The sequence below is a fragment of the Eretmochelys imbricata genome, chromosome 1 (assembly GCF_965152235.1).
Source record: "Eretmochelys imbricata isolate rEreImb1 chromosome 1, rEreImb1.hap1, whole genome shotgun sequence".
NCBI classification, from domain to species: Eukaryota; Metazoa; Chordata; order Testudines; family Cheloniidae; genus Eretmochelys; species Eretmochelys imbricata.
The window spans coordinates 81,229,402-81,241,905 of NC_135572.1; the positions used below are offsets into that span (position 1 = coordinate 81,229,402).

Consider the following 12,504-nt stretch of genomic DNA (forward strand, 5'->3'; position numbering starts at 1 on the left):
ATAATTTACTAAACCAAATGTGTAAATTCTATGAGCTACTTGGTCAAGGTTTCATAGATTTTTTTTTTTTTTTTTTTTTTTCCTGGCCTCAGCCAACCTCTTTGGAGTTGTGTTAATCTAATGACATTTCATAAATCAAAAGTAGTATCAAATTTCTCACTAGTACATGAAATGTGCTAACACACAGTCTTTTTGACTGATTTGAATGGCAAATGCACAACTTTAAAATTAAGTTTAGTTCTGGAGATTAGCACTTTGCTTTCAGCCTCAAATGGGGACAGTAAAACATTCATTTACATTTTAACACTAGTATGTAAACCAATTTCAACCTAATGCATCCTATCAAAGCTTCATGGCGTGCTTCTAAAAATACCTCTGCTGTTATCTTGTTAGTAGCTTTGCATGTTTGCAGGTGAAACTTCTGAAAATACATAGCTCAATCAACTTTATTTTTGTTTATTTTATTTTAGGTTTTAATCAGATTTAAATCTAGAGGATAAACTATGTGCTTTTGGCTCTTTTTTTTTTTTTTAAGGTTGCGAAAGTGACACAGACTCTGAACTGCCTTACAAAATGCATGATTCTGGCAAAGATGACATGTCATATCGCAGGACTGCTGTGATTGAACCAAAACCTGCTGCAGAGTTCAATCGTTTCTTACCCTGCAAAACCAAACAGGCATCATATATGCCAGCACCACTCAGAAAAAAAAGGACAGAGAAGAATGAGGACAACAGAAGAAGCTGGGCAAGTCCTGTCTTCACTGAGCCAGATGGAACATTTTCAAGGTACTAGGGTATTATCTAAATAGAGCAAACTTTTGATTTATGGCAAAAGGAACAGACTTATTCATTAAAGCAAGAGAAGCTGCCTTTACTGTAATTAAAAGTAAAGTATATGAGATTTACAAAATAAAAAACATTGTTTCTGTGCATAGCTCGTTGATGAATAACATTGTGACATGGATAAAACTTTAACAGTGGAAATTTATATGATCTGAAAATGCAGAATTAAAGCAAGCAGAACATATGTTTAACTTTTTAGGTTAAAGCTTATCCAGATTTTGTTACTAATCTCTGCTGTCCAGTTTTCCAATTTGTAAATGTACACACTTGAGATTATTGGGCATTTTTGGGGCTTCATCATGACCTAGGTGATTTCACTGTCTTCACTTTGTTCCTGTTTTGGTCAATCTCAGTGGACGAGGAAAGAATCCTTTAGCTTCATGTCAGAATAGCAGAGCAGAATGTGGGTTTACAAATCCAGCTTCCCTGCAGATGATCTATGAGTATGACAGTGGCTCTGATTCAGAAGATGAAAGAAGACTGCCTGATGTGATTATGGATGATTTAGCAAAACGTAGATTCTTAATAAAAAAGAGCCCTGTGAGTTCTGCTGCACCTGGACATCTTTACATCTTGCACAAGGACTCTCCTAAATCTTGTTTGCAACAAAATTATCCAGCTGGTCCATTAGCTGCTGTGCTTGAACCGATGAGGTCAGAGATACTAATCCTAGATCCAAAGTATTGTACTACCAAAATTGCAATCCATAAATAACTGCATCAAAAAGCAACATTTCTAATCAGCATTTGTTTAACGCTGCTGATAAATTACTACATTCTTTGTAGTCAAATTCCTTTCTTTTTATCAGATGAAATAAGATGCTGTTATAACCACTTAACTTTGTTTTAGTGCTGCAGTAATGGAATTAAAAACTAATTTGCTTCATTCACAATTTTGAACTTTTGAGCCAAAAAGCATGTCTCTTGCATATGTTATGAAGTTGCTTCTAAAGTATCTTAACTGATTGGCTATTTTGAACAGTAACCAGAGGAGGCAGAGGCATTTGGACCCTAAAGAGGAAAGCAAGCCAAAAGTTAATATTTCTTCAAAATTCTCCGGCTATTCTGATGATGAGGAAGAAAAGGCAGTAGGCATCCCAAACATTGAAAAAGATGATCTCTATGTTCGCAAACTAAACTCTGCAGTTTCAAACCCAGTGGTTTCTTTTGATAAGTTTCTACCTAAATTTTGGACTCCAGAAGAAGAATTGCATTGGAAAAAAATCAAAAAAGGATCCTCTTCCAAACCATGGTATAAGGACCTTCAGGGATTCAGGTTTGTGTGTGCATGCTCCTCTTACATCTCGTGTATGCACAGTGTTTGAGTGCACTGTAGCTTTAAATGCATCAAGAAACCTTTTTTTGTCTGTTTTTTATCAACTCCACTGGCTGTTTCTTTAAAGTTTAACAGCTGGCTTTTTTGTGTCTTATTTGTTGTTCAAACAGAGGCTTTTGCAGGGAAATAAACTGATGTATTATCTACAATAGACAAATGCACCTCTATCTTTTTGTGCTTTGGTCCATAATTACTCTAAATATTAACTTCCGCTCTTTTCCATTCCTCATGCTACTCTACAGTAGAAGGAAGTCTGATTCTGAGGATGAAGATTCAGTCTATAAACAAAGCAATGCCAAACTGACTGCTGATTATGTGGGGGAATCATTGTCCCACATTGCAGAAGGGGGAATCACATACGCCTCTGATCAACGCAGGTTGATATAATTGCATGAACTGTGTACACTTGCTGCATCAAGGGAAACTACTCGTAATGCAACAGTTGAGTGAATTAAAAGTGCAACCCGTGAAGTTACTGTTATCTCTGTACATAGTCACAAGTTGCTAGTTTACTGAAAGGCATAACAAACTGTAAAAGATCGTTGGCTTTGTGTATTGAGCATGTGATCTTGCTGTTTCTACCAAGGTTAATATGCTGTACTATCATTTTAGAGGGGTGGATATGTGCTGCATTGTAGCAAATACTGAATTGTATGTGTGCTTCTCAGAATATTCCATTCTAAAACAAATGCTCCTCTGAATACTTTTTGTCTGCAGTCTGAGTCTTCTGGCAATTAATGATATTCTACCTTCCTCTTTTTTGTTTTATATGCTTCAGTCAGTTTTCATTACTTCAGACCCTCCAAAAATACTCTGATGACTACTTGTCTTCTGAAATGAAGACCAAAATTGATCCTACTTCTGGCCCTAGGGTCATAACATGCAGAAAGAATATTTTTTTTACACCAGGATGGAACCAGAGGGAAACTCTGAATGGAGACCCATATCCAGACTTGGAAAATGACGATTTGTTTGTTCGGAAGATTGGGACTTTCCACATGAATCCAATTGCTCTCCAAGCTTTTGAATACTTTAGAAAATCCTCTGAGCAAGAACCTCCTTTAGAGGGTGAAATAATTCTGCAACCCAGAGAGGACCAACCTGTTATTCCAGACTTAGAAAAAGATGACATGATTGTTCGTAAAGTACAAACACATAAAAAAGAAGTGCCTTTATCAGGTGCTCCAGACAAATACCATCCTGCACTCTTTCCTGACCCTTGGAGTCTTCCACCAGAAATCCAATCCAAATTTCTTTGTTTACTTGACAAGACTAACCCAACAGAAGATGAAAAAAATGGTGGTAGAGTCTTATCACCCTCTTTGCAGCAGAAGAAGGATGACATGCTGACTCGCAAGATTGAGTCCTGGAAAGTAGGAAGTGTTCTGCAGCCAGTCAGTTTTACTCCAGGTCCATGCAGCGAAGAAGACTGGAAAAAATGGGAGGCTATCAGAGAGGCCAGCAAAGTTAGACACAAGAAACGCCAGATGGTTGAGAGGTCAGGTTGTGTCCCTGTGTGGAGAGTGCTTGTGTCTGAGTATTTGAAATGTTCCCATTAAGAAAAGCATCATCTTGTACTGAATGGAACCGTGCATGTAGTGTGAAACTGCAATGTATTTATTTTGTGTAGTGGTGGAAAAGCTTATGACAGGGCAATACCGTATTTTCAACATGGTTTAGATTATTCGATTGCTTCCAGTAATGTATATTGTATAATTTGAGACTGAAGGAAACATGCATCTTTCTATGATTGAGCAGGAATATGAGCACTTCAGAGACCAGGGAAGGCAATGTCATTTCTCTACACTAGTGTACAAACATTCCTAAATGATCTGTATACGTTATTGAAGGGTCTTAGGAAATAGAAGCTCTGTTAATACTGCTTATGAGCTAGGATTTAAAAAATTTCCCAAGGCTCACTCGCCCACAGCTCAAAGGGTACTATACTAGATGAACAATGCCTGTGCCATGACCCTAAAAAGCACGCTCCCAAAAGGGGGTATGTGTGTATGTATATATTTAACTTCCTCTAGCCTATCTTCGTTTCTCTAGTCAAGTCTTCCCTTTTTTCAAATCAAATGTGTCACCATTTAATGCTCAACTCCTTGCCTGGCTCACTCAGAGCCTTGCTATCCTATCTGCCCTCTGTTTTAACTGCTGCCCAGCCCTCTTTCAAACTCTGTGCTCACTCAGAGAGAGTGGGTTTTTCAAGTCCTCCTTATCGCTGAAAATACGGAATTGCAAGTTGCAATTTTTCTCATTCAGCATCCTTATTTCATAACTGATACAATTTTGTGTTCCAGCTAATATTGTGTATGTTGTTAATTTTGAAGCTTAACACAGCTAGACAAAGCTTACATTTGGTTAAAAGTATTTCTAAAACACCTGAATATAATTGACTTCTAAGACTATTTCACTCAATAAAAATTATATTTATACTCAATGTCTTCACTAAGTATTTTAAAATTTAAAAAAAATTAATTCAGTGCATCATATTGGATGCATCTCGTTCTGCATCTTAATGTGTTAAGCTGAATGCATTTTGGCATTCTGTTCATTCATTCCATTTATTACATGCATTAAAATTAGGAATGGGAAAATTACTTTGAACAAAAATATAACCTTTCTGAACCAAACTTTGTCTTAGGACTCAGTTCAAAATAGTCATCATTTTTTGTCTGCACTTCCTGGTGTTAGATAGCACTGGAAGAGGCAATGAGTAATAACTATTAGACTGTTCATGCATTATTTCCAAAACAGAAAATGCTAGGAATTGTGATAGGGACCTTTTCGTATTGTGAGATTTTTAAGCTTGACTTCCAGAATACACAGTTTCTCGTAAGTTTGACTTGCATCTGAACTTTGAGGTACTGATCCAAGCCTGTAACTCTTGATCTTTTGTTGTTCTCCCATCACTTTAGTCAAAGTGCTTCTGCATCAAACTTCTAAATGTTCTCTTACATATAGAGTAAGACCCTGAAATGAATTTTTTTGGTTTTCTGATTTCTCAGACTGTTTCAAAAGCTTTCTGATGAGGATGGGTAAGTTTATGATAAAATACAAAAATTTCACCATACTATTTGTTTTGTGCATCTTATTAAACTTTTCCAGTAATTTTTATGCATGCATAATAGCTAAAAACTCTTGCTCAGAGCACCTTGTGCATGCTGCTTTGTAGTTCTGGACTTGAGTAATTTCCATAAGTTATAGGGAACACAATAGCTATACTTCTGATAGAAGCTCATTGTAGCATAAAATATTGCACATATAGTAAATAAATTGCAATGGCTGCTGTTGTCAAGCTTTTAAAAATCAGTTGTGAAATTTCACTCTTGCTGAAACTTGTGTGTTTTTCCCCCTATATTCAAATTGGATTTTTAGAGTTTTAACAAATCTAGAGTAAAGCTAGTAAATATTTCTTCTTCTTTAATGGAGGGTACGGAGAAGAATACTGAAGTTGATGTGAATTTAAATACCTATGTTTATCCTGGTAAGAAAGTATAGGAAGACATCTCAACTGGCCAAGGTCCAAATGTGTGGAATAAATCAACTAGAATGAGAGAGAATAAGAAAAGAAAATCAAGAGCAGCTTAAATTAATGTGAAATTAATTTAGTACAGTATTTCCTATTATTTTGGATATCATTCTGCGTCTGAGGTCAAGAGTCTTTGTCAAAGATTGCACAAAAAATACAACTTAAAACGAGGGCATCTTAAAATAAAAATAGATAGGCAAGTGAGGGTAGCTTTTTCTTTCAGGGTTATTTAATGGTATAGTTTCCACTAGAGAGGTTGGGCTTTCTGGATACTGTATAATTTATTGATTCTATTTGTCCAATGCTAGGTGACTGAATACTAAGTGTAAACTTCCTTCATGTTCTACGACAGCAATACACATTAAAGCACCATTTTGTCATTTGAGTCTTGCTTTTTACTTGGCTTACAATATGTGTTTGTTTGGGAAGAGGAGTGCTTTACTGATTTTTTTGCCTGAATGTACTTCGTAGATTTGAATATGCATGAATGTTTGTTTTTTGCATGGTTTACTAATTTTTTCTAGTTTTCCCTTTTGAAATCTGTTCACTTTTTGACCATGATCTGTAGAAATGAAGCAAAATCTGGAAGAAGGAAAAAAAAAACCAAAAAGTTGTGTGACATGCTTTTATTTATAATTGGTTAATTATTGCCAAAATCAGCAAGGAGTGAAAACTGGTCTGAGAGGGAGCTCTGCTACATATTCAGAGGAGGGAGAATACGAGGGTATATCCATTAGATAAGTTTTTGATGTTAAGATGATTACATACAAATAACACACTTTTTATAAGTAGGTTTTAGTCAAATATATAAATTTCAATTATTTATATTTTCTGTCTTGTTCAAGGAGAATATAGAAAAGCAAGAGAGGAAAAAGCAGTTCATAATAATTAGTGTACATTCCCTCAACTAGTCTTGAACCATTTTGGTGCTTTGATACCGGTTTATTGTAATACAAAAACCATTTCTGTGCCTGACATAAAAGTGAATTATAAAAACAAGGACAGGACAGAAAACTAAGCAAACAAATAGTGCCTGAGTGAGGTAGTAACCATGGTATTGTTGCTAGAATTGGCATGCTTCCCATTTAAAAAAAATAAAATAAACGGGCAATAACTGAGTGCTGTACTTTTTTATGTTCTAAAGAGCAGAGTCCAAAGTCTTAGGTTGCCACTGAAATTAAGTTTAGCCTCTTCCTAGTCCCTAGTTGCATGCATCACAAAACCACCACATAATTTTATACAGCTCATGTCTGCTTCAGATAGGCTCAAGTTTGGAGGAGCAGATCAGGACTGAATTATTTTGGCAAAAATAAGTGAAATGTGTACGATACCTTTTCATGTTATAACTGGCTTACGTGAGTACTGTTAATTCCTCCCTTTCAGGAACATTTAATATGTTCTATTGGCCTGGTGTTCTAGTGGCCACTCACTGTCATTCAGGTCATCATACAATGGGTTACTTTTTCAGTCACTTTGCTCCCTGAGCTGGTTGGGTGGGAGCACACCTCAGGCAATCAACTGAAGTACTGTGATGGGAAGGGAGGGTCCCATGTCACTCCAAAGGTACATCCATGGTCAATCCAGAAGAGGCTTTAAAAAGTTTCAGAAATGGCAGGGAGAAAATTATAATACACTCTCTCCATGAGATGGCCAAACCCTGAAGTCAGGCTACAAGGAAACTTGATGGATTTGGGGCTTTAGCAGGGGACTTCTGAACCCAGGTAGTACTAAAGAGGATAGAGGATACGAAGACCTCACAGACTTATAGGGCTTTGTTCTGAATGGGAGAAATAATTTAAAAAAAAAATGACTGTCCCTTTTAAATACATAATATAGAACCGTGCTGTTGCATAGCATTTTAAAAAGATTAAGAAAAGACACTGTCCATGCCCCAAAGAGATTACAATTTAGGCAAATATAGAGCATGGGATAGACAATGAATGAGGGGAGTAAGAAAAGAAAGGGCTAGGACTAACACAAATTAATGTGAGTCCTAGTCTATAGCAAGTGAATCGTAAGTTCTGGAATCATTAAATGAGGGAATAAAGTTAGGGCAGGAGCAGATGAATTCGTAGTGCAAGAGTGGAAGTCAGACATGGAAAGCAGGGTGCAAGAAACCAGTGTTGAAGAATTAGGGAAGAGAGGGAGACAGTGGAAGTACTGGGGGAGAAGGGTTGCATGGTGAGAGCAGAGTGAGAATAAGGTTATTTTAGCTGTTGGATGTTAGATTCAAGAGAACAGTCAGGGAGACTGAGGTGGAATTTGATAGTAGTCCAGGCAAAGGAGAACCATAGCACAAACCAGCTTTTTCGGTAGTGACAATGGAGTGGTCTTTTAGAAATCAGTTTTGCTGGAGAGGTGGCAACATTTTTTGAGCACCTGGAGATGGATGGAAGGGAAGAGAAGAAGAGAGAATTGAAAATGACACCAAGCTTGTGACCCTGAGGAATAGGCAGACTAATGAAATTATAAACGCAGAAGGAGAAAGTAGAGAGGAGAGTGGGATTAGGTGAGAAGAAATATTTAGTTCAAAGAGGCAGAGGAGATCCATCATGAGATTTTGAACACATGGGGAGAGTTAAAAAAAAAAAAAAAAATCTGAACAGAGGGAGAGAGTTCAAGAGCAGAGAAGTGCAGTTTGAATTGTCAGCACAAAGCTGCTAGGAGACCATAGGAGTCTCACTTTTCCTATTCACGTTTGACCAGTGATGCTGTCACTGATGTTTGTGTTGGCACCACTGCATACAGGATACTGAAAAATAGCTAGTATATGTTTTTCCTGCTCTGTCTAAAAATGCATGATAGGACAGCTTAAGTTATATTAATATAAATCCCTTCCTCCCTCTTGGAAGTCTGACTGGCAAAGACTACATTAAGCAAAACAATGTTTTTGGTCCTAGGAGCAAGTCTTTGAATGATGTCAGTGCAGATGAGGCCCAAGTGCTGCGCCAGGTTCGTTATGAAGAGCTACAGAAAATAAAATCCAAGCTACAGGAACAAGATCAAAAGTGGCAAGATGTGAGTGTTCCTTTCTGCTCCCCCTAAATGCCCCACTAAGGGCCCAGTTCTGTAATCCAGTGTCACTTTTCACTCAAGCCAAAGGGCATTGGGTGTCAGCACTTCACAGGATTGGGTCATAAATGACCAGTTTAAACATTTGTAGATTATCTGGGTGTGTGGCATGTAAATCCTTAATGCTTAAATCCTTAATCCTTAATGCTTCTGTGTTATCTTTCAGAGTAGCAGCCGTGTTAGTCTGTATTCGCAAAAAGAAAAGGAGTACTTGTGGCACCTTAGAGACTAACCAATTTATTTGAGCATAAGCTTTCGTGAGCTACAGCTCACTTCATTGGATGCATTCGATGAAGTGAGCTGTAGCTCACAAAAGCTTATGCTCAGATAAATTTGTTAGTCTCTATAGTGCCACAAGTACTCCTTTTCTTTCTGTGTTATCTGTTTGTTTGATCAACTCTGCAGAGGAATATTTATCTGTATGATAGCTTTTAAAGAGTACAAAAATAAAAACCAGCTTCAGGCCCAATTTATGTGCAGGACAATGAAAGATAAGGCACTATAATTAGCAGAGTGTCATTTTACCAGTTATTTGCATCTTTTTTTTTTTTGGTTAACGTAATGGCAAGCGTAAATTTCTTTAAAATACTAATAGACAATGTATTGCAGTACAGTAATCTTATAAACTAGTTTCACAGGAAGGGGTACAAAAAAGGCTGCGGATCAGATTAGCAGAACAAAACCAAACGTGTGTGTGTGTGTGTGTTGGTGGGGCACGCCATACTAGTGGTACTGTGAAATCTAATGAGAGGCAGAATGTGTATTTTTAGGTGCAATAATTTAGCACATAGTCACATGCAGTGACATTGTAAAGCTATTTGGATGGTTTTATGTTTGAATGTTTAGTCATTCGGAAAAATATCCCATGTGTTTTCTCTTCCAATTTTTTTAGTTTTTCTCCCTTAAAAAAAAGTCCTTGTTTACATTTACCATGAAAACTAATATCCCAGCTTTGAGATAAGCATTTTTAATCATCTATCCATCCGTCAGGGCATATCAAAACCTTAATTTTTTCCTTCAAATGTTGAAATGTAATGATTATAGAAGTGAGGGGTTAGTGTTAATAAGCACTGGGCACTGAGCAACATTGCTTAGTTAATGCATCTTGGTTCTAAACATTTAGCACTTCTGCTTAAATTAGTTCTGGTATTCTATGGGGCAGACACAGCTGACTGCTAAACTGCATTGTGATTTTAGAACATGAACAAACAAAACATAAATTAGGCTGATACTTCACAGTTTCTATTTAGGATTTAAGGCGGGTATATACTCAAGTCCATACATGAATCCATTCAGATGTTGCTTTACTTTTCTGTATTTTACACTCACTCTCTCTCTCACTCACTTAAAGTTAATATCCAGTTAAGCATTGCTGTTACATTTTAGATAAATATTGAAGAGAACATAACATAAGAATGGCCCTACTGGGTCAGACCAAATGTCCATCTAGCCCAGTATCCTGTCTGCTGACAGTGGCCAGTGCCAGGTTCCCCAAAGGGAATGAACAGAACAGGTAATCATCCAGTGATCCATCCCCTCTTGCTAATTCCCAGCTTCTGGCAAACAGAGGCTAGGGACACCATTCCTGCCCATCCTGGCTAATAGCCACTGATGGACCTATCCTCCATGAATTTATATAGTTCCTTTTTGAACCTTATGTTCTTGGCCTTCGCAACATTCTCTGGCAAGGAGTTCCACAAGTTGACTGTGTGTTCTGTGAAGAAATACTTCCTTTTATTTGTTTTAAACCTGCTGCCTATTAATTTCATTTGGTGACTCCTAGTTCTTGTGTTATGAGAAGTAGTAAACAACACTTCCTTATCTACTTTCTCTACACCAGTTATGATTTTATAGACCTCAATCATATCTCCCCTTAGCCGTCTCTTTTCCAAGCTGAAAAGTCCCAGTCTTATTTAATCTCTCCTCATCCGGAAGCCATTCCATAGCCCTAATAATTTTTGTTGCCCTTTTCTGAATCTCTTCCAATTCCAATATATCTTTTTTGAGATGGAGCGACCACATTTGCTAACAGTATTCAGGATGTGGGTGTACCATGGATTTATATAGAGGCAATATATTTTCTGTCTTATAGTCTATCCCTTTCTTAATTATTCCCAGCATTCTGTTTGCTTTTTTGACTGCCACTGCACATTGGGTGGATGTTTTCAGAGAACTATCCACAATGACTCCAAGATCTTTCCTGAGTGGTAACAGCTAATTTAGACCCCATCATTTCATATGTGTAGTTGGCATTACATTTTCCAATGTGCATTACTTTGCATTTGTCAACATTAAATTTCATCTGCCAGAGGTGACTGGAAAGAAGTTAAAAGGAAAACTGCACTTTTTCTTTATGGTGTAAAATTGCAATTGTTACCCTTACTTAACGATAGGCAGCAGGCCACCTTACCTGAAAAATACAAACACAGTCCTTCTCAGAAACGTTTAGGTCAGAATCATTTGGTTCAGATTTTTCAGGAAGACACATGAGACTCTAGACTTGGTGCAGACAAGCAGGCTTTATAAAGCAAAATTAGGAGACACTGGTATCCAGTTGGAATGAGCAGTCTAAGCAATGTAATGGGATAGTCTCAGTAGTTGTTCGAGATCTCTAGAAAATCAGATCTTCATATATTAATGTGATTTGTTTTAGGATCTAGCAAAATGGAAAAATCGTCGAAAAAGTTTCACTTCGGATTTGCAAAAGAAAAAGGAGGAGAGAGAAGAAATCGAAAGGAGAGCCTCTGAGACTTCTGAAAGAAATAGCAAGTCACTGAAAGAAATGCAGCAGGACAGGTAATGCACCTAATGGAGATGTTGTATGCATTACTTACGTTTGAGCATATGTGTTAATTAATCTTAGAGCAGCTTTAACTAGCATTTTAATTGTGCTCATATATGAAATAGAACTAACTCAGTACACCTTTTTTTGAAGAATATATTTTGATAAAGCTACTCTTTACTGACCTTTGGGTCCATTTATATAATGCAGAAATCTAAACAACTGAAAGGCAGATACTAGTAAACTCTTTAAAGTGGAAGTTAAAGCAAGTTAGTAAAGTAAAATGTAACTTGCAGAGTGAAACAAAGTAGGAATAAATGTTGCTTTGAAATCAAACTTCATTCACTTTAAGAGTATATTTTTAAACAGGTCTAAAAACAATTATCTAGAATGAATAATCTTGTTTGTCTGATTTACTATGACTGTGTATTTTTCTTTGCATTAATATTGCAACTGAAATTCTTTTTTAGCCATTTGAGTAAACATAGCCAGGGCTTTTGTTTATATTGCAAAACAGCAGGATTGAGATTTCACTTGAATTTTCCCCTATGCTGTTGCTATATGAATCCTTCTGGTGTTTACAGAATGAGCAGACTGTAAATATTTTTAAGACTTCTCTCTAAATAAGCAGAAATTAAATGGAGTAACAACACCATTTGCCTTATAGGTGGTGGCTTTATAAATGCACTGACATCCATGTTTAAATCAATGGGATATGTGTTTAGGTATATATACATGCTGCATACACTTACAAACTAAATTTAAAGGATACTTTTAAAACATAAATATAATATTTTGAGTTTCAGAAACTTTTAATTTCCATTGTTTTTATTTCTAGGATAGAAATGACATCTTGTTCAGTAACATAACACAGACATTCATATTTAATATCAATATTACCAAAACTTTTGAAAACTGTTTTCTAAATAATATTT

General features: G+C 36.6%; 1 protein-coding gene across 1 annotated transcript in view; it reads left to right on the top strand.

Annotated features, from left to right (window-relative positions):
• The first annotated feature begins 558 nt into the window (after positions 1 to 558).
• The window catches only part of LMO7 (LIM domain 7), a 48,479-nt gene continuing 36,533 nt past the window's right edge, over positions 559 to 12,504 (top strand). The window contains exons 1-7 of the mRNA XM_077806935.1: positions 559 to 788; positions 1,827 to 2,120; positions 2,423 to 2,557; positions 2,959 to 3,678; positions 5,192 to 5,221; positions 8,616 to 8,733; positions 11,441 to 11,583. Coding sequence (XP_077663061.1) covers positions 574 to 788; positions 1,827 to 2,120; positions 2,423 to 2,557; positions 2,959 to 3,678; positions 5,192 to 5,221; positions 8,616 to 8,733; positions 11,441 to 11,583 — 1,655 coding nt within the window. The 5' untranslated portion in view covers positions 559 to 573. The remainder of the gene's footprint in view (positions 789 to 1,826; positions 2,121 to 2,422; positions 2,558 to 2,958; positions 3,679 to 5,191; positions 5,222 to 8,615; positions 8,734 to 11,440; positions 11,584 to 12,504) is intronic.